The sequence below is a fragment of the Festucalex cinctus genome, chromosome 7 (assembly GCF_051991245.1).
Source record: "Festucalex cinctus isolate MCC-2025b chromosome 7, RoL_Fcin_1.0, whole genome shotgun sequence".
Lineage (NCBI taxonomy): Eukaryota > Metazoa > Chordata > Actinopteri > Syngnathiformes > Syngnathidae > Festucalex > Festucalex cinctus.
Window position 1 is genome coordinate 30,415,059 of NC_135417.1, and position 22,906 is coordinate 30,437,964.

Below are 22,906 nucleotides of genomic sequence, written 5' to 3' on the forward strand. Positions count from 1 at the left end.
CATTGACCTGCTCAGCCTTCAATGTAACCATCCGCGGTTACGTTCGAGGCTCAAGTGCGGTCCAAAAAAAGAGTGCGATTAATCTGCGTTATGTGATTAATTTAACTTTTTTCTGTGATTGATCTATTAACACTTTAACTTTGACAGCCCTATATATATATATATATATATATATATATATATATATATATATATATAATATACCGTATTTTCCGCACTAACGCCGCTTTACTGCAACGATAATGAGGCGCACCTCATTGTAAGGCGCACCTTCAATGAATAACATACTTTAAAACTTTTTCCATATATAAGGCGCTACAGTAGAGGCTGGGGCTACGTTAGGCGTCCATTAGATGGTGCTGCGCTAAAGGGAGTGTCAACAAAACAGTCAGCTAGGTCAAACTTTATGAATAGATTACCGTACAAACCAGCTTTCTGACAACTCCATTCACTCCCAAAATGAATAAACAGCTGTTTTAGTATTTTCTCTGAGGCAAAGTATTAGTATTAGCTAGCAATCCAAGATGGCGGGATCTTCTGCGCATGCGCGTCACCGATAGCGTCTTCACAGCGAGACCTGTTGTGGTTCAATATTGATCCATATATACGGTATATACATTACGGGTGTAAAATTATCTCGTTAACTAAAAGTGCCTTTAATGGCACTAAATTTTTTAACGCTCATTAATGACCGCCTCCTTATTTGGAAAGCCTGTCGCGAAGCAGCAGAAACGTCCATGTCAAAATTACCCAATAGAAATGCACTGTACTGCACTGGAGCTACAATACACAATGTTTAAGGGGCACAATGTCCGATTGGAGGAGCCATTTGGATGGTGTCGCACCTGCACCAGTTCCCTGCTTTGACAGAACGCACTAGTTAGCACCAGTGTTAGCGATTAGCACAGCAGCATAGTTGCTACAGTTCTCCAAGAGGGAGCGAAGAGCCGAATGGATGCCATCTTGTCACTTGGAGTGACTCCAAGCCACCTTGATCTTTGATGTGAGGTGGTCTGTATTTTATTCAGCAACTCCAAAAAAGTCCAACATCGTCTTCTCTTTCGATGCAGTAAAGTGGCGTTGGGTGAAAGTGAAACTGAAAGTACTATTGATGTGTTGGCTTAAGAGCGCCTTCATGGTGCATCTGGGAATTTAACAAAATAAAAGCATCAGACGTTGTGAAAATGAGTCACTATAACACAATTTAGCAGTAATAAATTAAATTATACTGCATATATTTGTGGGGACTGGCGTCAAGGTGTATTTTACAATTTTAAAATGTGCAGAAGATCGAAAGTTAAGTTTAAAATGATATAGCTCTTAATATGAAAAGTACACATTGATCGTTTCTGGTTCGCATGCATAAAGAAACGTCATTTTACAATGCGCATCCTATTGAACTTAACAAAATAAAAGCATTCAGCGTTCAGCAAAGGAATACACTAACACAATTTCGCAGTAATAAATTAAATAACAATGCATATATTTCTGGGGACTTGGTTGTATTTTACAGTTTTAAAAATGTGCCTAATTTCACAAGTTACAGTGGTACCTCTACTTATGAAATTAATTGGTTCTGGAAGAAAGTTCTTACGTAGAAAATTTTGTAAGTAGAGACGCATTTTCCATGTAAATGCCCTAATCCGTTCCAAGCCTCCCAAAATTCAGACATAAATGTTTTATAAAGCATAAAAATGCATCAAAACATGTAACAAATACATGTTACAATTAGATTATGGCACAATAAATGAGAGTTGTGTATACTGTAAAAAACAAAGAATAGAGTAAAGAATAAAAATGATGTCATTTACCTTTTTAACTGCTGTCTTCGTTTTTTGCCCTCGTTGGTTCATGTTCTCCTCTCTCAGAAGTGTTTTTTTTTTTTTTTTTTTTTTTTTTTTTCCTGGTGTTTTGTAAAGAACTGGTGAACACTTTTTCTGGGCGATTCTTTTAAACAAATTCTGAAACTTCATGGAAACTTCTGGCATGGCGAGGCATCTTTTTCAAAAAAAGGCCCGTCTCGTCGCAATTAAAAACTTACTGTGCCTTCATCAATCGCCAATTGTTTGAATTTTTGCACAAATTCGTTGGCCGTTAGTTCATACATTTACGAAAAAAATCGGAACACCTCATGGGCCGCGGGATGAATGATGAGGACGCTGTATAGACACCGATCTAGTATACGCTCATAGATAGCTATGGTAGAGGTTCCTCTTAGCCAGTGGGATGCCAGAAACATGCACAAACACCGATCTAGTATACGCTCATAGCTACCTATGGTCGAGGTTCCTCTTAACCAATGCGATGCCAGAACGATGCACAAACACCGATCTAGTATTTACGCTCATAGATACCTATGGTAGGAAATAGCCATAGCCGAAAGTATGTTGCGTTCGCTTATGTATTTTTACCTTTCGTATCTAGAAATTTCTTTCGTAACGAGGCAATATTTTCCCGTTGAGGCGTTTCGTAACTCGAAAATTTCGTATGAAGAGACGTTCGTAAGTAGAGGTTCCACTGTACTTCATGTTAAAAATTAGTCAGCTTTTAATATGAAAAGAAAAATGCACTGAGCTGTCACCATTGTCTCAGAAATGCAATTATTCCATGTTGTAGTGAAAGAAAAATGATCAACACAAATCAAACACATCAATTATGTATCAATGACTAATAAAAAAAAAAAAAACATATTTAAACTAGAGCTGCGAGCAGCTATAAAGGGCCCTCGCAACCTGGGCCACGTTGGGGTACTTGCACGTCGGGGTACTGACATGTTGGGGTACTGTTTCATAGGAAACCGTCTAAATTGTAAATGTTTTTGCCATGCTTTGTGCTTGCAAAGTTTCATGGAAAGGCCAAAAATGATGCACAATTAACAAAATAAAATCAAAATGGTTTGGCACATGGCTATAGAATAATTTTTGTAGGTATTAGACTGATAGGTGTGCCTCCAAATATTCACACATCTAGCTGAATCATATCATCGGAAATACTTCATAAAAAATGTCTAGAGGGCGCTATTGAGCCATTTATTACAAATTGCACAACAAATCTCTAAAATATTCATGTTCTTGAGAGGTCTGATCTGTGTGCAAAGTTTTGAGTTTTCGCTCATGTTTAGACTTTCAAAAAAAAAAAGCATTTTTCTTTGCAAACAATGCATCGCTAGAGCAAAGGCGTGACCAACAATTTCAATAACTTTTCATCTTAAATATCTTCAGATGAAACACGCCAAAGAATGAAGACAATCTGATAAGTTTTGTAGAAAATATGAGGCCTATAAAAGGCCCCAAAAAATGGCTACAAATAGCAAAGTAAATCAAAATGGCAGACTTCCTGTTTGGTTTAGCATATGGCTTTAGAAACCTTTTTGTCAGTCTTAGGCTGATAGGTATCCCAATTTTTACAAATCTAGCTGAATCATACATTTCCAAAAGCTTCATAAAAATGTCTATAGGGCGCTATTGAGCCATTTATTGCAAATTGCACAAGAAATCTCTAAAATATTCATGTTTATGACAAGTCTGATGTGTGTGTAAAGTTTCATGAGTTTTCGCTCGTTTAGACAAAAAAAAAAAGCAGCATTTTACTTGGCAAAGAATGCATCGCTATGGCAACGGCTTGCGACAAAATAAAAAAAACTTTCGATAACTTTGCATCTTAAACATCTTAACTCTTTGCAATCCGCCGACGAACTAGTTCGTCATGTGACACCCGGTGGGCGTCACCCGAAGACGAACTAGTTCGTCAAACGCGTTTTTTTTTATGAATGGGTGGCTGAGACTCTTGGGCAGTTTCCCTCTGAATATTAAGCCCGTGAAGCACTGTAGTGACGAACTGTGCCCTCTTGATGGCAGTGATGGTCTCTTTACACGAGAAGGATGTGATTTCCTAGTAGAGGCGGAGTGTTGTGGAGGGGGTGGGGGCCGCTGGCTGGGGGAGAAAAGACGAGTGCTAACGGCGGCTAACCGGAGGCCGCTAAAAACAAAAGCTCACGCTTTTGAGCAGAGCGTTTTGTCACGATCGGTCAGGAGATGACGAATAGAAAGATCAAGGAGCCGGATTCTGCATAAGAGAGTGTGAAAAGCGACAAAAACGTCACGGGCGCCCACTTCAGAAGCCACCGCCTCCGGCGTTCTCTGAGACACGGAGTGAAAGTTTGCATCGTCGTATCTCTGACCAGTCCACGTCATCTGACGAGGAATCCGTGACGAATTTGGCGAACCCGAGCCGCCTTCACCAGTTGAACAGATCAATTCAAGTGTGGCGAAGGTAGCAGCAGCAGCGATTTATCGCCGAAAGCTCCTGGAAGCCCCGGAGGTAAGCTAACGTTTAGCATTCTGTAAATCGAGTGATCACAATTGTACTAGTTCAGTATATTGAATGTGACAGGGATGAAATGACTTGGATGGATGAGAATATTCACAGACATGCTTCTGTAAACTGTATGTGCAATGTCTGTAACCTCGTACTAACTAACGCATGTTGCACAACATTCGATTACAGTTGGGGCAGCGTACACAAATGGCCCCTTCGCAGTCACACGCAGTGCGACCGAGAGGTAAAAAAAAAATCACAATATCTTGCAACAATAATAAAAATTACATCTTGATCACAGTATTTTCTGTAATTTACAGAAGCAGCTACTACACTGGCAGAACTGTGAACATCTTGCAGTGTCCCCCTGAACGCAGAAGAAAGCTTCACACGCGATCACACAAAAGACACTATTGGGTTTCAAAACAAAACCCATGCACCCACTCATGCATGCATATTTTGTAAATAACCCCAAATTTGTAAATAGTTTATCAAATGTGAAAATGGAGCTGTTATTTCCCTGTATAGTACGTAAATAGCGCACACGCACGAGCACGCACGCACACGCACGAGCACGCACACACGAGCACGCACACGCACACCCACACACATGCACAAACATTCCTGTAAATAATCAACATTTTGTAAATAGTTTGTGAAATGTGAAAATATTGCTGTTTACACACGCTATCAGATATGTAAATAAATCCTTATTTTGCTATCAAAAACACATTTTCATTTTTTTTTTCATGTTTTATGGAAGGCAAGGATTGTTGAGATATTTGAGAGAGATGTCACTAAACCAAAAAATATTACTGTAAAAGTCACTGTTTTGCAGAAAATGCATCATTTCACAAAAAGCTTCATTTCTCCTTATTTTGCCCGAGATTCTTGAATTATGTCAAATCAAGCCATTTTCAAATGATGATTACTAAAGAACAGAATAAGGTAGAATCATACTTTTTTTTTTCTAATGAAAGAGGAGACCCCAATCTTTCAAACGACACCCACAATGTCTATTTAGTCATAGCACACAATATTCTAATAAGCATTGAAAATGGGTGAAAATATGCGAAATCTGGTGGGATTCTGGAGTTACCTTGTCAGAAAATGCGTGGGATTGAAAGAGTTAAGATGAAACACACCAAGTTGGAAGAGAGTCGGATAAATTTCGTAGGAGTTCGTTAAAATGTGACACCTAAAAAAGGCGTAAATCAAAATGGCGGACTTCCTGTTTGGTTTAGCATATGGTTCTAAGAGACTTTTTTTTGTACATCGTGGGCTCTTATGTATGCCTCCAAATTATCATAGCGCTAGGTGAAACGTACAACCGGGAATGCTTCGTTAAAGAGGAGTTTTTTAGCTCAAAATGTGTTGCCCGGCCCCTACGGGACTTCCTGTTGGGTTTAGCACATGGCACCAAGAGACTTTTTTTGTACATCGTGGGCTGTTACATTTGTCTCCAAATTTTCGTAGCTCTAGCTGCTTCGTACAACTGGGAATGCTTCATTAACAAGGAATTTTTTCCTTTGCAAACTGTGCATGCCACGGCAACAGCGTGCGACGAAATAAAAAGCTTTCAATAACTTTTCATCTTCAACATCTTAAGATGAATCACACCAAGTTTGGAGATGATCGGATAAACTCTGTAGGAGGAGTTCGTTAAAATAAGACCCCTATGAAATGGCCCAAAAAATGGCAACACGTTCCAAAGTAAATCAAAATGGCGGACTTCCTGTTCGGTTTAGCATATGGTTCAAAAAGAGTTTTTTGTACCTTGAGGGCTGTTACATATGTCTTCAAATTTTGGTAACTCTAGGTGAAATGTACAGCCGGGAATGCTTCATTAAGTTAGAATTTTGAAACACAAAATTTGATGCCTCGCCTCTGGCGGACTTCCTGTTCGGTTTAGCATATGGCACCAACAGGCTTTTTTGTAGATCATAGTCTTGTTACATATGTGTACCAATTTTCATAGCTCTAGGTTAAACGTACCACCGGCAATGCTTCGTTAAGTAAGAATTTTGAAACTGTAAATTTGATGCCCCGCCACCGTCATATAGTATGTCAAAAACTTTAGATTTTTTACCATGGTGTTGTCCCAGGTCTTGAGATGGTACATCCCAAGTTTGAAGTCAATCGGATTAACCGTGTAGGAGAAGTGGGCAAAAGTATGACCCCTGTAAATGTGCAAAAATTGGCCAAAATTAGACATTTAAACACTCATATCTCACTTCCTGTCTATTTTAGGGTACACAGATCAAAGAGGTTTTTGTTCATCTGGATATGCTACAGGTGCCACACAATTTTCATAGCCGTAGGACAGTCGTAGCGGGACAGGGATCCGTTTAAGCTATGTAGGTGGCGCTACAGAGCCATTTTTCTGTTATCATGTATGGCGACTTTAAAATATCAAATTTTTCGCCAGGCCCGATCTGCGTGTAAAGTTTGGTGAGTTTTCGTTCATGTTTAGTGTCTCAAAAATGTGATTGTTTGCGGAAAAGAATAATAACAAATAAAAAGAAGAACTAGAGCTGCGAGCAGCTATAAAGGGCCCTCGCAGCCCGGGCCACGTTGGGGTACTTGCACGTTGGGGAACTTGCACATTGGGGTACTGACACATTGGAAGCAGAATTTTTTTGAAAATGTCAAGATAAACGTGGATTTTTTATTTTTTTTTTGCCAGGTGTGATGAGTTTGTCAAGCTCAATGGGTTTTGGTGATTGTTAAGATCTGCAAAAATCAGCGTCTTTTTTTTTATTTTTAGGCAATGAGTTGCCCTAAATGGTATTTTTCGTAAAAGTGTATATATACACACATCATCGCTCGTACTCATTGCACAATGTTGCTTTTATTGTCCATAGAGGCGATAAAAAAAAAATAAATAAAACTAAATAAAAAATACATATGTTTGGATCGGTCTGATACCAGTGAACATATTGAGTGGTGGAAAGTAAAAGAATATTCATAAATGACTTAGTTATCACACTTACAATGAGTTTACAATTTTTGCAAAAATACCGTAAGTGAGGCATTTTTTTTTTTTATGCCTCAAGGACTAGGTGGCGCTGTATTTGTAACTGAATGTTGTCATAGAGATACCTTCAGGCCTTGATTATTAGCATACATGTCAAGTGTGGGATTTTTTTTGGAGCATGTACCGTGGAGTTATTAAGCATATCCTTCATTCACAATAATGCTTTTAATGTCCATAGAGCCTATCAAAAATAAATAAATATTTCTATATGTTTGCATAAGTCTGATGCCAGTGAACATTTTGAGTGGTGGAAAGTAAAAGAATATTCATAAATGACTTAGTTATCACACTGAGAATGAGTTTACATTTTTTGTACAAAATACCGTAAGTGGGGTATTTTTTTTTCATGCCTCAAGGGCTAGGTGGCGCTGCATATATAACTGAATGTTGTCATAGAGATAACTTCAGGCCTTGACGATAAACATACATGTCAAGTTTGGGATTTTTTGGAGCATGTACCGGGGAGTTATTTAGCATATCCTTTTTCAGTGCGAAACACAAATTTTGATGCTCCGCCTTCATCATATAGTATTTCGAAAAGTCAAGATTTTTCCGTCTGTTGTTGGCTCAGGTCTTGACATGGTCCAGGTCAAGTCTTAACTCAGTCGGATGAAACGTATAGGAGAAGTGGGCAAAAGTATGCCCCCTGCAAATGTGCAAAAATCGTCAAAAATGGGACATTCAAAAATTCGTAGCTCAGTTCCTGTTCATTTTAGCACATGGGTCCAAGAGACTTTTTTTGTAGGTCTTGGGCTCCCTCATACACCTAAAAATATTCGTCGTTCTTGCTTAAACGTACAACCAGGGCTGCTTTGTTAAAAATTTCTAGGGGGCGCTATTGAGTAATTTTTGTAAAAATAGCACAATCCACGATAAAATATTGCTCATTTTGCCAGGCCAGATGTGTGCGCCAAGTTTCATGAGTTTCTGTGCCAATTTAGACCCACAAAAGTGGCATTGTTTTCTTGGCGAACAGTGCTTAGCCACGCCCACAGCGATTCACGAAAACTCACAAACTTCATGTTGTGACATCATGAAGGCGGAAACCCTCATCTGAGCAAATATGAGGTACGTCCAGTTAACGTGGTTGGAGAAAAACGTAGAAGAAAAATCGTAAGAAAAAAAATCGCCAGTAGGTGGTGCTCTCAGTAAGATGAAATATAAGTTTGTAAATGAGTTAAGGGCTGGACTGTCATCAATTGTGTGAAATTTTGAGAAGATAGGATCATCTGGGTCAAGTTAATGCAGCTTTTATTGTCACGAAAAATCTTCAGACTTTGCGGCACCGTAACGGCCACGCCCTTTGGCGAAAAGTTACAATATTTGTTGTGGGGCATGATCAACATGTTAAGACTTTTCTGACCAATTTTTAATTGGATCCCTTCAACGAGCTTGGCACAGTAGCTAAAAACGTAAAGTATGACATTTATGATTACCACTAGGTGGCGCTATATGTATAACTGTATTTTATCGTATATATGTTTTCAGGCCGTGACTATTACGTTGCCTGAGAAGTTTGAGATTTTTTGGAGCTTGAACATGGGAGTTATTAAGCATTTTGTCTTTCTGGTAAAATGAAATTTTAAAGGCAATATTTGATGCCCCGCCCCCGTCATATAGTATTCTGAAAAGTCAAGATTTTTGTCCCACTTGTTGTCTTAGGTCTTGAGATGATACATGCCAATTTTGAAGTCAAATGAATGAAAAATGTTTGCAAAGGGGGGAAAAGCATGTCCACAGTGAATGTGCCAAAATGGGCCAAAATTGTACATTAAAAAATTCATAGCTCACTTCCTGTACATTTTAGCTACATGGTCCCAATTGACTTTTTGTGCGTCCCGGGGTGCTACACGTGCCTACCAATTTTCGTAGCTCAAGGTCAAACATGCCGGGATTGTTTTTTATTTTTCTACGCTAGGGGGCGCTATAGAGTCGCATTGTTTTGACAACTTCATAATATCAAATTTTTCACCCGGCCCAAAGAGTGTGCAAAGTTTGGTGAGTTTTCGTAAATGTTTAGGTCCTCAAAAATGCGATCGTTTACGGAGAGGAAGAAGAAGAAAAAGAAGAAGAAGAAGAACTAGAGCTGCGAGCAGCTATAAAAGGGCCCTCGCAGCCCGGGCCACGTTGGGGTCCTTGCACGTTGGGGTACTTGCACGTTGGGGTACTGGCTCGTTGGGGTACTGGCATATTGGAAGCAAAATTTTCTTTGAAAATGGCATGATAAACCTTTACATGTAGAATATTTTTTTGCCAGTGTGTGTGTCAAGCTCAACGGGTTTTGATGATTGTTAAGACCTGCAAAAATCAGCGTCCTTTTTTATTTTTAGGCAATGAGTTGCCCTGATTGGTATTTTTTGTAAAAGTGTATATACACGTCATCGCTCGTTGTACTCATTGCACAATGTTGCTTTTATTGTCCAAAGGGGCAATAAAAAATGAATAAAACAAAATGGAAACGTACATACGTTTGGATCGGTGTGAAGCCAGTGAACAATTTGAGTGGTGGAAACTAAAATAATATTCATACATGACTTAGTTATCACACTTAGAATGAGTTTACATTTTTTGTACAAAATACCGTATGTGGGTTTTTTTTTTTTATATATAATTATGCCTCAAGGGCTAGGTGGCGCTGTATTTATAACTGAATGTTGTCATAGAGATACCTTCAGGCCTTGATTATTAGCATACATGTCAAGTGTGGGATTTTTTTTGGAGCATGTACCGTAGAGTTATTAAGCATATCCTTCATTCACGATAATGCTTTTAATGTCCATAGAGGCTATCAAAAATAAATAAATAAATATATATATATGTTTGCATAAGTCTGATGCCAGTGAACATTTTGAGTGGTGGAAACTAAAAGAATATTCATAAATGACTTAGTTATCACACTTAGAATGAGTTTACAATTTTTGTACAAAATACCGTATGTGGGTTTTTTTTCTTTTTTTTAGCCTCAAGGGCTAGGTGGCGCTGCATATGTAACTGAATGTTGTCATAGAGATACCTTCAGGCCTTGATTATATGCATACATGTCAAGTTTGGGATTTTTTGGAGCATGTACCGGGGAGTTATTAAGCATATCCTTTTTCATTGCGAAACACAAAATTTGATGCCCCGCCCTCATCATATAGTATTCCGAAAAGTCAAGATTTTTCCCCCTGTCGTTGGCTCAGGTCTTGACATGGTCCAGGTCAAGTCTGAAGTCAGTCGGATGAAACGTGTAGGAGAAGTGGGCAAAAGTATGCCCCCTGTAAATGTGCTAAAATCGTAAAAAATGGGACATTAAAAAATTCGTAGCTCGCTTCCTGTTCATTTTAGCACATGGGTCCAAGAGACTTTTTTGTATGTCTTGGGCTCCCTCATACACCTAAAAATATTCGTCGTTCTTGCTTAAACGTACAAGCAAAAAAGTGAATTTTATGATATAGATGTTTTCAGGCTGTGACTATTACGTTGCCTGAGAAGTTTGAGATTTTTTGGAGCTTGATGTAAGGGAAATAGGTCCAATTAATTATTAAATCAATAATTGTTAATTATTAAATTAATAATCAATTGGCTCATTAATTGAAACTTAATATTTAAATTAAGTTGAGCTTGCCTGCGGAGCACCACATCTCTTTTTGATAATTTTATCAGGATAACAGATGAGAACCTCGTTGAATCAGTCATTAAAATGAAGGTTGTGCCCTTACTACAATTTTGTGAGTTCTTTGTTCAGCTTAGAGGTCACTATAAATTGATGAAACACACACACAGTAAACCAGGGGTTGAGTTTTGTGCACGTTTATTCTCTAACCTCGGTGGGATAATCTACTTAGAATTTAAAGAAGCAAAACTAACTACTATGATAGGAAATGAAACGAGAACTAAAATAATAAAAATAATCAAAGGAGAAGAAAAGAAGAAAAGAGAAACGGTCTTAACCAAGGTGATGGATTTCTTAAATCAACCCAACATGGGACCCACAATCAACCTAGTTTGCACCAATTTGTAATCTGGCGAAGGCCTGCAGTTGCACTTACAGATGGGGTTGGTCTGAGAAGCAGGACCCTGGATGGAGACTCGCCAAGCCCGTTTGAAGATAGAATGGAGAAGGTTCAGTTCAGGAGAGGGAGAGACAGGTCGTCCGGCTGGCCAATTGAGCGTCACGGGGTCAACCTGCTGGCTGGGAAGAGGCCCTCTTGGTGGAGGCCTCAGGGTGCTTGGGAAAAGCACCATCCGTTGAGCCTTTGCAGGGACTAAAAGCAGCGTGTTTCGCTGAGCCTGTCGCTACACGCGATGGCTTCTGTGCGTTGCCGTGTGCTGGAGGTTAAGCTAGCTGGGCTAGCCCTTTGTCTGGCAGCCACGCCGATGGAGACCCGGAAAGAGAAGCAGCGAAAAAGCGGAGCCAAAGAGCAGCGACAAGAGAGAGAGCAGCAAACAGGGAGCGTGCTTTTAAATTGGGAGGGCGGCGGCCTCCACACCAGGGGTCCGGTGAGACCAAAGTGGAAAGTTACCAGCTTAGAGAGGGTTTTGGTAGACTAATCAGATTGAATCTGGATCCCATGTTTGTTGAGATTCTCAGGTCAGAATTCAACCAATGCAACACATACAATTGAATACCTCAAATGAAATGTTACCTAGCTTACACTGTTAAAACGTGCATACATATGAAAGTTTAGTGGAGAATCTGCCACTGCAATGGAACATTTTCATGACATTTCATGGAGTCAACATTTCACAAATGGCAAACATTTCATAATTCATTGTTCTGTTGCAAAATAAGAAAGTCAAGTTTCTAAGAAGGCTTTTACTGTTCTGATTTGTGTGTGTGTGCGTGTGCGCGTGTCAGTCAGAGTATGTGTGGCTGTTTGTGGGGGATGTTCTTGTCCTCCCCATCCCCCACGGTGGCATGTCCAGGCCACAGGAGTGGAATTCCTTTGGAACTGAGGTTGCAAAAAGTTACAACCGGCCGATAATCGTTACACTTGAACATGGGAGTTATTAAGCATTTGCTCTTTCTGGACAAATTAAATTTTAAAGGCAATTTTTGATGCCCCGCCCCCGTCATATAGTATTTCAATAAGTCAAGATTTTTTGCCCAGTTGTTGTCTCGGGTCTTGAGATGATAAATGCCAAGTTTGAAGTCAATTGGATGAAAAATGTTTGCAAAGGGAGAAAAAGCACGACGACAGTGAATGTGCCAAAATAAGCCAATATTGGACATAGAAAAATTCATAGCTCACTTCCTGTACATTTTAGGAAATGGCTTCCACTGACTTTTTTTGTGCGTCTCGGGGTGCTACACGTGCCTGGCAATTTTCGTAGCTCTAGGTCAAACGGGCCGGGATTGGTTTTTATTTTTCTATGCTCGGGGGCGCTATAGAGTCGCGTTGCTATGACAACAACATAATATCAAATTTTTCGCCGGGCCCGAAGAGATTGCAAAGTTTGGTGAGTTTTCGAAAATGTTTAGGTCCTCAAAAATGCGATCGTTTGCGGAGAATAAAGAAGAAGAAGAAGAAAAATTCTTACAAAAACAAAAGGGACCTCGCAGCGGTCGCTACTCGGGCCCTAATAATAATTTTTACAAAAAAAATAGGGACCTCGCAGCGGTCGCTACTCGGGACCTAATAATAATAATAATTCGAACGAAAAACAATAGGGACCTCGCAGCCGTCACTGCTTGGGCCCTAATAATAATAATAATAATTTTTACAAAAACAATAGGGACCCGAAAATTCTTACAAAAACAAGAGGGACCTCGCAGCGGTCGCTGCTCGGGCCCTAATTAGGGGAAAAAAAATGTGCATTTTATTGAAAATTTAGTTGTAAATTGAGGTTTTAAATGTGCGATTAATCCGCAGTTAATTATTGAAGTCATGCGATTAATTACGATAAAAACCCCCCCAGAAAAAAACAGAAATTAAAGGGGAAAAAAAAAACAATCAATCACAGTTTACATGTTCAGAAGGGAGTAGGCAGAAGTTAAAAACTTATCTAGTCCTACCCCTTTTACTTTATATATTTTAAACTTATTTCATTATTAATACAATACTAATTTACTATTTTTTAAAATAAAATGTATACACCTGGTTATATATACAAGTGCACTTAGACATACGTGCATTTTCCAAAAACATATATACATGAATTTCCTAGACATATACCATAATTCATATCGAAATCATATACACATACTCACATACTGTATACAATTTTCATACTCTGGTCTAACATAAGTAATTTTTTTTAACTTTACTTTCAATTTTTTATTTTTTTTTTTAACTCCAGAAGTGAGTCACATTTTTTCAGATCAATTCCCAAATTATTCCACAAATTAACACCTTATACAGATACACACCTTTGCTTAATATTTGTTCTTGTTTTTTTGGGGGTTTTTTTGTAGACACTTCCATCCATCCATCCATTTTCTTGACCGCTTATTCCTCACAAGGGTCGCGGGGCTGCTGGCGCCTATCTCAGCTGGCTCTGGGCAGTAGGCGGGGGACACCCTGGACTGGTTGCCAACCAATCGCAGGGCACACAGAGACGAACAACCATCCACACTCACACGCACACCTAGGGACAATTCGGAGCGCCCAATTAACCTGCCATGCATGTCTTTGGAATGTGGGAGGAGACCGGAGTACCCGGAGAAGACCCACGCGGGCACGGGGAGAACATGCAAACTCCACCCAGGAAGGTCCGAGCCTGGACTCGAACCGGAGACCTCAGAACTGGGAAGCTGACGTGCTAACCACTCGACTACCGTGCCGCCCTTTGTAGACACTTGTACCCCTTATATCATAATGACTGTGTCTAATTTCAAACAACTTCTGAGTACTGTGGCAGAGTAAATTATTAGAAACTTTGTACATTATTTGTGCTATTTTTACTCAACCAAGTCATAAAATTTCATTGCATTTAATTTAACTCTTTCAATCCCACGCATTTTCTGACAAGGTAACTCCAGAATCCCACCAGATTTCGCATATTTTCACCCATTTTCAATGCTTATTAGAATATTGTGTGCTATGACTAAATATTGGTGGGTGTCGTTTGAAAGATTGGGGTCTCCTCTTTCATTAGAAAAAAAAGTATGATTCTACCTTATTCTGTTCTTTAGTAATCATCATTTGAAAATGGCTTGATTTGACATAATTCAAGAATCTCGGGCAAAATAAGGAGAAATGAAGCTTTTTGTGAAATGATGCATTTTCTGCAAAACAGTGACTTTTACAGTAATATTTTTTGGTTTAGTGACATCTCAAATATCTCAACAATCCTTGCCTTCCATAAAACATGAAAAAAAAAAATGAAAATGTGTTTTTGATAGCAAAATAAGGATTTATTTACATATCTGATAGCGTGTGTAAACAGCAATATTTTCACATTTCACAAACTATTTACAAAATGTTGATTATTTACAGGAATGTTTGTGCATGTGTGTGGGTGTGCGTGTGCGTGCTCGTGTGTGCGTGCTCGTGCGTGTGCGTGTGCGTGCGTGCTCGTGCGTGTGCGCTATTTACGTACTATACAGGGAAATAACAGCTCCATTTTCACATTTGATAAACTATTTACAAATTTGGGATTATTTACAAAATATGCATGCATGAGTGGGTGCATGGGTTTTGTTTTGAAACCCAATAGTGTCTTTTGTGTGATCGCGTGTGAAGCTTTCTTCTGCGTTCAGGGGGACAATGCAAGATGTTCACAGTTCTGCCAGTGTAGTAGCTGCTTCTGTAAATTACAGAAAATACTGTGATCAAGATGTAATTTTTATTATTGTTGCAAGATATTGTGATTTTTTTTTTTACCTTTCGGTCGCACTGCGTGTGACTGCGAAGGGGCCATTTGTGTACGCTGCCCCAACTGTAATCGAATGTTGTGCAACATGCGTTAGTTAGTACGAAGTTACAGACATTGCACATACAGTATACAGAAGCATGTCTGTGAATATTCTCATCCAACCAAGTCATTTCATCCTTGTCATATTCAATATACTGAACTAGTACAATTGTGATCACTCGATTTACAGAATGCTAAACGTTAGCTTACCTCCGGGGCTTCCAGAAGCTTCCGGGGAGAAATCGCTGCTGCTGCTACCTTTGCCACACTTGAATTGATCTGTTCAACTGGTGAAGGCGGCTCGAGTTCGCCAAATTCGTCACGGATTCCTCGTCAGATGACGTGGACTGGTCAGAGATACGACGATGCAAACTTTCACTCCGTGTCTCAGAGAACCCCGGAGGCGGTGGCTTCTGAAGTGGGCGCCCGTGACGTTTTTGTCGCTTTTCACACTCTCTTATGCAGAATCCGGCTCCTTGATCTTTCTATTCGTCATCTCTTGACCGATCGTGACAAACGCTCTGCTCAAAAGCGTGAGCTTTTGTTTTTAGCGGCCTCCGGTTAGCCGCCGTTAGCACTCGTCTTTTCTCCCCCCAGCCACCGGCCCCCACCCCCTCCACAACACTCCGCCTCTACTAGGAAATCACATCCTTCTCGTGTAAAGAGACCATCACTGCCATCAAGAGGGCACAGTTCGTCACTACAGTGCTTCATGGGCTTAATATTCAGAGGGAAACTGCCCAAGAGTCTCAGCCACCCATTCATAAAAAAAAAACGCGTTTGACGAACTAGTTCGTCTTCGGGTGACGCCCACCGGGTGTCACATGACGAACTAGTTCGTCGGCGGATTGCAAAGAGTTAATAAATAATGGATGTGTTGGGTCTGTATATTTTGATTGATTAATAATTCTTATGGCTCTCTTTTGCAATTTGAAAACAGAGTTAGGTATTTGAGAGGTATTTGTTTTGTATGCATTACCCCAGATTTCCACACAATAGGTCATATATGGTAATAATAATGAACTATATAATGTAAACAATGATTTAATGTTTAAGACATCCTTAGTTTTGTACAGTGTAGCGATAATTGGGTCGTCTTTTAGACGAATTAATAATCTGGATGTTACGGAGGTAAATTGTATTTACCTCGATAACCTTTTGGGTTAACAGGAGCAAACAACGACCAAAATCCTTTCTTCATCAGTCATTTATAATCTAAAGTCGCCACACTCGATATTCAGTGGTTCGTTGTACTAACAAAAGAATAATAATCCACTCGGAAACACCGATGACTTGGGCAGAATAGAGCTAATAAAACATGCATTTATTCACGATTGCTACACTACAGAATCAAAACACTGCCTAACTAACTATACTACCGTCAGGAGAAAAGAAATCAAATAAAGCTAATCAAAATAGGGAAAGAATGCGAACGAATAAGGAAACAGGAAAAAGAGAAATTTAACTTGCCAGGTCTGTGATATGTTTCAAATGTAAGTTGCACACAGCGGTATGCCGAATTGGAGGAAATCAAATGTGCACTTACGAGTTGGATACTGCGTAGGACGAGCAGAAACGGGAGGTCTTTGGAAAAGGGGGGAAAATAGTCAATGTTCGTTCAAAAAGGCAAGAAAAATCAAGAAGGGGATATTCCACAGGTACGCAAGGGAGCCGCTCGGGGGCTGACGTAGTTGCGCGGCTCGTCCCTTGATTGGTCGGCAAGATGTTTCCCCGGCGAGTTTGGTTCTGCCGGACAGCTGTCTGACTCCAGGTGTTGGAGCTCGGTTCGCGGCGTGCCTGCGTGCGGGGAAGACCCGCAGTTGGAGGTGCGCTTGCACAGCGGCGGGGCGCCACCGAATAGCAGGTGAGGTGCGGGGCGGCTTAGGTGCACAACCTTGAGTCCGGCGGTACGTTGCAAGTGTACGGGCGGGATTGCTGGCGGGCAATCACCGATGGTGAAGAAAAAAAACAAAGAAAAAAAAAGTCTTTGGGGTCAGCGTTGCAGTTTGCACCTGCTTTGGCGTGGCGTGGAGCGAGTGTCTGCTCTCGTGGCAACGGTTGCTGCCAGGGAAAAAAGGGGGCCACGCGTTTGGCAAGTTTCTTGGAACAAAGAGTTCGAGCAGGCTAGGAAACTTGCAGGTAGAGAGCGATCGGAAGATGATGTTGGAGGAGCGAAGTTGGAAGAGGATTTGGAAGAGGATTTGGAAGAGGGAGAGAGGACGAGAGAGAGATCCTCTCGTCTTTTTAAAGTCTGTGGGCGGGGCTCCAGTAGGTGGTGGCAAACCCTTCTGTTAGCTCGCGCAGACTTAAAAAAAAATATTAAAGGGATTAATAATTTGGCATTAAATTTGGTCAGTCTGGCAAATCAGTTTTCCCACACAACCCGTTTAACACACATCGTAATTAATGCATCATAAACTAACTTGTGAGGTCGTTCTTGAGCCTCATCTGACTGAACTGAAAGATATTGATTACCTTTCATTTCTTATGGCGTGCAAATGACATAGGACGTTCATACACACAAAGACATAACATGAATCATTCGTAGTTCAGTTATCTGTCAAGAATTATCATTGTATAAATGTGTAAATGCGGTTACTTATATGAATTGTCACAAAGGATAGTTCCAAGTTTCACCACTTGACGGTGCTGTTGCTCCATCTAGGCATTCCAGGAGTGCCCCCTGGAGGGGTGACACCAGAGAGTCCCCCCTGGTTGATAAGAAACTTCATAAACATTCCTTTGATCAGTCGTTTGTATATTCCAATTCATTGAAGGCGTTTCTCGGGCTCCGGGAAGTCGGGGCCCGAATAGACTCCTTTGGCAGACGCATAAATTCCTTTGTCTCCTGGTCAGCGGCTTCAAAAGAGCTTTGTTGGTGGTTGTGTGACCACCTGCAGAGCTAACCAAGCTTAGATCCTGTCTGAGCTGTGGAATGTTTATGCGACTGCAGAGAGTTTGATTTTGAAGAAGCAAACTTAAAAAAAAAAATAGAGGGTGGACTGAGCCATAGGCCATAGTTGTTACAACAGTATCCCTATGATTTTTGGCATTCTCCTTTTAACATTTTCTATGTGTGGTTTCCAACATAATTTGTCATCAATAACTACTCCAAGAAATTTATTTTCATATTTCAATTGAATTCACTTTTCATTCAAGACTTGATGAGTGATTTGTCTAGTGCCAAAAACTATGAACTTGGTTTTGTTTAAAATAAATTTAATGATAATTTGTTCATGTCAAACCAATTTTTTAATTGTTGTGTTCAATTTTTTTTTTTTTTTTAGCTGCTTAAGGTTTTTTCCTGAACAGTAGAAAGTTGTCTCATCAGCAAATAATACACTTTTGAATAAATATATATTTTTTTTACTAATTTTTTTTTATATATTTTTTTTTTACTTTTGATATCATTTATACACAGTAGAAATAATTTAGGGCTGAGCACAGACCCTTGGGGAACTCCATGAGTAATCTTCATGTATTTTGATTGTACATTATTAAACTGCAAATACTGATATCTATCATCCAAATAACTTTTCATCTATTTATATGCTAAACCTCTTATGCCATATCGCTCTAATTTATTCATTAATATAGAATGATCTATAGTAAGGGACCGATCGATCGGCCTCAATTTTCGTAATTTTGGGCGATCGGTGATCGATCGATCCCTCAAAATAAATTCGATCTTGTTTACCGATCACATCTCTCTTGCGTAAAAGTACGAAAAAGTCAACCATTGCCCTCTTCTGCTGAGACATAAGCCCGCCCACAAGGTCACGTGTGCAAATGCGCACTTGTGTGCGCTGCAATACAAACAGCAGCAGCAGTATGTCGACAGTTTGGCAGTATTTCACGATAAAAGTAAAGGAGCCCAGGATCGCAATTTGTAATTCGTGCAACGTCGAAATAAGTCGTGGTGGGACTGCACGCAAGGCATTCAATACAACAAACCTCATTCGTCATTTAAGGACCCACCACACTGCTGAGTATGTGGCGTTTGAAGTTAGCAACCAAGCTAAGGCTAACTTAGCTAAAGCTAGCGCGAGCAAGGAGCCAGACCATGGACCACTGTTGGCGCTTATGAGCAGCGAAAGGGGCAAAGCTACCACGAGAAAAATAATGGAGTTCATGGCATTAGATGACCAGCCTTTTTCGGTCGTGGAGGACCGAGGCTTCAGAAACCTGATGCAGCACTTAAGCCCGCGATATGATTTGCCAAGTCGAAAATACTTTTCAGAAGTTGCATTACCGGAGTTGTTTAAAAAAGTTTGGAGCCATACTCACAGCCTGCTTGGAGCCGATGCAAAGACACTCAGCTTTACAACAGATATCTGGACTTCTGATGTAAGTTTAATGTCGATGTTGAGTCTTACTACGCAGTGGATAGACAAAAAATTTTAACGCCATAAAGTGCTTCTACACTGCAAAGAAATGTCGGGGTCTCACACTGCTGCTAACCTAGCGGCAGAATTTAAGGCAATGTTAGCTCAATGGGGAATCGAGCATGCAAGAGTTCATGTTATTCTTCGGGACAATGCTCGTAATATGGCCAAAGCACTGGATGATTCAAACTTGAAGAGTTTGCCTTGCCTCTCACACACGCTGCAACTCGTTGTCAACGAGGGACAACTGGCGCAGCGCAGCATCGCAGATATTGTAGCAACGGGAAGGAAAATCGTCGGACATTTTAAACATTCATCGATTGCCTATTCTCGACTGTACGACATACAGACGCAGTTAGGTCAGCCGAGGAAGCGTCTACAACAAGACGTTACCACGAGCTGGAATAGTACGGTCTACATGTTGCAGTCGCTGATGGAGCAGAGACGTGCAATTAGCGTATATGCTGCCGAGTACGAGTTACCAGCTACACTCACTGCACACCAGTGGGAGCTAATGGAAAATGTGCTGACCATCCTTGCACCATTTGAAGAACTTACAAAGGAGATCAGTTCATCAAGAGCTACAGCAGCAGATGTTATCCCAGCCATCACTGCACTCAAATGTCGTGGAGAGACGAGCAGACACAGACCGTGGTGTGGCGACAGCCAAAACAACACTACTGGAGGCTGTTGTGAAAAGATTCAGCAACATTGAGCATGAGCCCCTGTACAGCCTAGCCACCATTCTTGATCCAAGGCAAGTAACTATTTCTGAATATTGAATTTTTTAGCCTTAATAATTAGTTACACTATTTTATTTACAAAACAATTTTAAAATTAAAATTGTTTTTCTGAACTGTATTTGCCTATTTACATGGTCGCCATAAAAGGAATAATGTATACAAAGCGCAATGATTGATCTATCTTTCTTTATACAAAATAAGGTACAAGAATCGCTACTTCTCAGCAGAGGTGAAGGATGAAGTGGGAGAGCTCCTTTTGGCCAAACTTGCAGAGGAGGAGACCAGATGCAGACCCGAAGATGAGAGACCCGCTACTGAAACATCTACCCAACCGGAACCTCCTGACATAGAAGTGCCTCCAGCTAAGAGGTGTAGTCTACTGCTCTCAGTACACAATGAAATCCTGAAAGAGAACATTGAAAAGGAGCAGCAATTAGCCAGCCCTTCTGCCATGCAGGTACAGAACTACCTTTCTGAGGTCCCCATTGACAGAAGCTAGGATCCATTGGCCTTCTGGAAGCTCAATGAAAATCGTTTCCCTGAACTTGCGGCACTTGCCCGAGCCTATCTTTCTGCCCTATGCACAAGCATTGAAAGCGAGCGCCTGGTTAGCTTAGCTGGTCATGTCGTCGATGAAAAAAGAAGTCGTTTGTCTGGTGATAAAGCAGAGATGCTTTTGTTCATCAAGAAAACCCTTCCATTAATGCAGAAGTGACTGGAGTTGTGTTGTTGTGACAACTTGTTGACTTTGAAAATGTTGTGCATGCTGCACTTTTTTTTACGTTTTTTGTAGAATGCTTTACTTTAGGAGGTTTTGATCCTATAAGTTGGTGCAAGATATTTTTGGATGGATGTTTTACATCTAGATTGTGACACATCTGCATTTAGACATTTATTCGTTTTGCACTACAACTAAACAATACTCAGGAAGGAAGCTTTACTGATACTGCCGTGCACTTTTTTTTTTTTTAAACTCTCAAAACTGGTCTTTGCTATAACCTATTCCACAAGTTTTATTTTATTATTTTTTATTTCATTTATATTTGAGAGAACTACTAAATGTGTTTTAAACATGTTTTACCTTGTTTGACAGGTATTGCTCAGTGTTTTCCAATAAAAAAAGGGACATTTAAGGTGTATGCTCTTGGTTTTGAGGGAAAAAAAAAAAATCGGGATCGGCAAAAATCAAGATCGGCAGGTCAGACAGATTTAAAGATCGGTGATCGGCCAAAAAAGTGTGATCGGTGCACCCCTAATCTATAGTATCAAAAGCTTTTTTTAAAATCCATAAAAATCCCAACAGTAATTTTTTTTATTATCTATATTGGTAGATATTGCGTGTACAAGTTCCATGACTGTCATTGAGGTGGTCCGTTTTTCTCTAAACCCATATTGTGTTTCACTGAAGAGCTTATATTTCTCAATAAAATTGTCCAGTCTGTACGAAAATAATTTTTCTAGAATTTTTGAGAACTCTAGCAACACTGATATTAGTCTATAGTTATTAAACGTGTGTCTTTCTCCACTTTTATAAATAGGAATAACTTTGGCTATCTTCATTTTTGATGGAAATATACTAGTTTTAAATGACAAAATACAAATATATGTAAAAGGTTGTAAAATATATTCTATAATACTTTTTACTAGTGTCATATCAATGTTAAGAGAGTCAGTGGACTTTTTTTTTTTTTTTTTTTAAATGTTTTTACAACATTTAGTACTTCTATATCATGAACATCATGAATTCTTTTGAAGTCAGCCCCGGTCTACAATCACTTATCAGTCCTTAAAGAGTAATCTTACGAAGCCAAAGACCAATAATGTGATCACTCCATTTCCACAGCAGCTGTGATCCAGGAATTATTGCAATTATTCAGACCTAGTAATTTTAACATCCTTGTTAGGACCGTTTGGACTTGTTTTGTCTATTACCAGAGTAAACTGTATATTAAATACCATAGATTTATCATGACTGGTTATCTACCCAGATCGTTGTCATACATTCAGTATAGAGGTTAGGTGGAGTGCTCTTAAGAGCTTAAGAATGACCAGAGATATAAGAAAATAAATTTAAATGATTTAATAAAGAGTAATAATTCAGACATTGGACATGGACATGGAGGTGGCTGTGACAATGTACCATATTGTATTGAGAAATCAAGTGTACAAGTGAAAGATGAAAATATGGATTAATTTTGAAGAAATAGTTTGTCAAATGACATTTAATGAAATAGATGTTAACTTGTTGTATTCTGACTTTACCGAAAAGGAGGAAAAAAAAAAAAAAGTTGCCCCATCCGGGGTTTGAACCGGCGCACCATTCGTAGAGCTGTCTTTGCTATGCACCTGGCTCAGGCACTTAACCCCATGAGCTAACCTGACCGTTGACCATCAAAGCGAATTGGCGTATTTGTAATTTAAAGTGTCACCTGATGCTGAAAGCCATCAGTGCTGATTTGGGACTGTTGAGTGATGCTCTCAATTATTGATGGCATGTCATGTATTTGTTTATTTACAAATGTGTTTTGATGCAATTGATCTACTTTTTGATTAGGGGTGTGCTCAAAAAATCGATACGGCAATAT

General features: G+C 39.8%; 2 protein-coding genes across 7 annotated transcripts in view; both read left to right on the forward strand.

Annotated features, from left to right (window-relative positions):
• The window catches only part of ano10a (anoctamin 10a), a 306,259-nt gene that overhangs the window by 56,825 nt on the left and 226,528 nt on the right, over positions 1-22,906 (forward strand). The window lies entirely within an intron of this gene.
• On the forward strand, positions 16,051-21,454 carry LOC144022969 (uncharacterized). The gene is made up of 2 exons (XM_077528196.1): positions 16,051-20,335; positions 20,523-21,454. The coding sequence occupies exons 1-2, from the start codon at positions 20,172-20,174 to the stop codon at positions 20,818-20,820; spliced, it is 462 nt and encodes a 153-aa protein (XP_077384322.1). The 5' UTR covers positions 16,051-20,171; the 3' UTR covers positions 20,821-21,454.

Bases quoted from the DNA above. Each gene is read 5' to 3' on its own strand.
- LOC144022969 (XM_077528196.1), top strand. From the start codon at position 20,172: ATGTTATCCCAGCCATCACTGCACTCAAATGTCGTGGAGAGACGAGCA. The intron at 20,336-20,522 runs GCAAGTAACTAT...ATACAAAATAAG, and splicing joins GCCACCATTCTTGATCCAAG to GTACAAGAATCGCTACTTCT.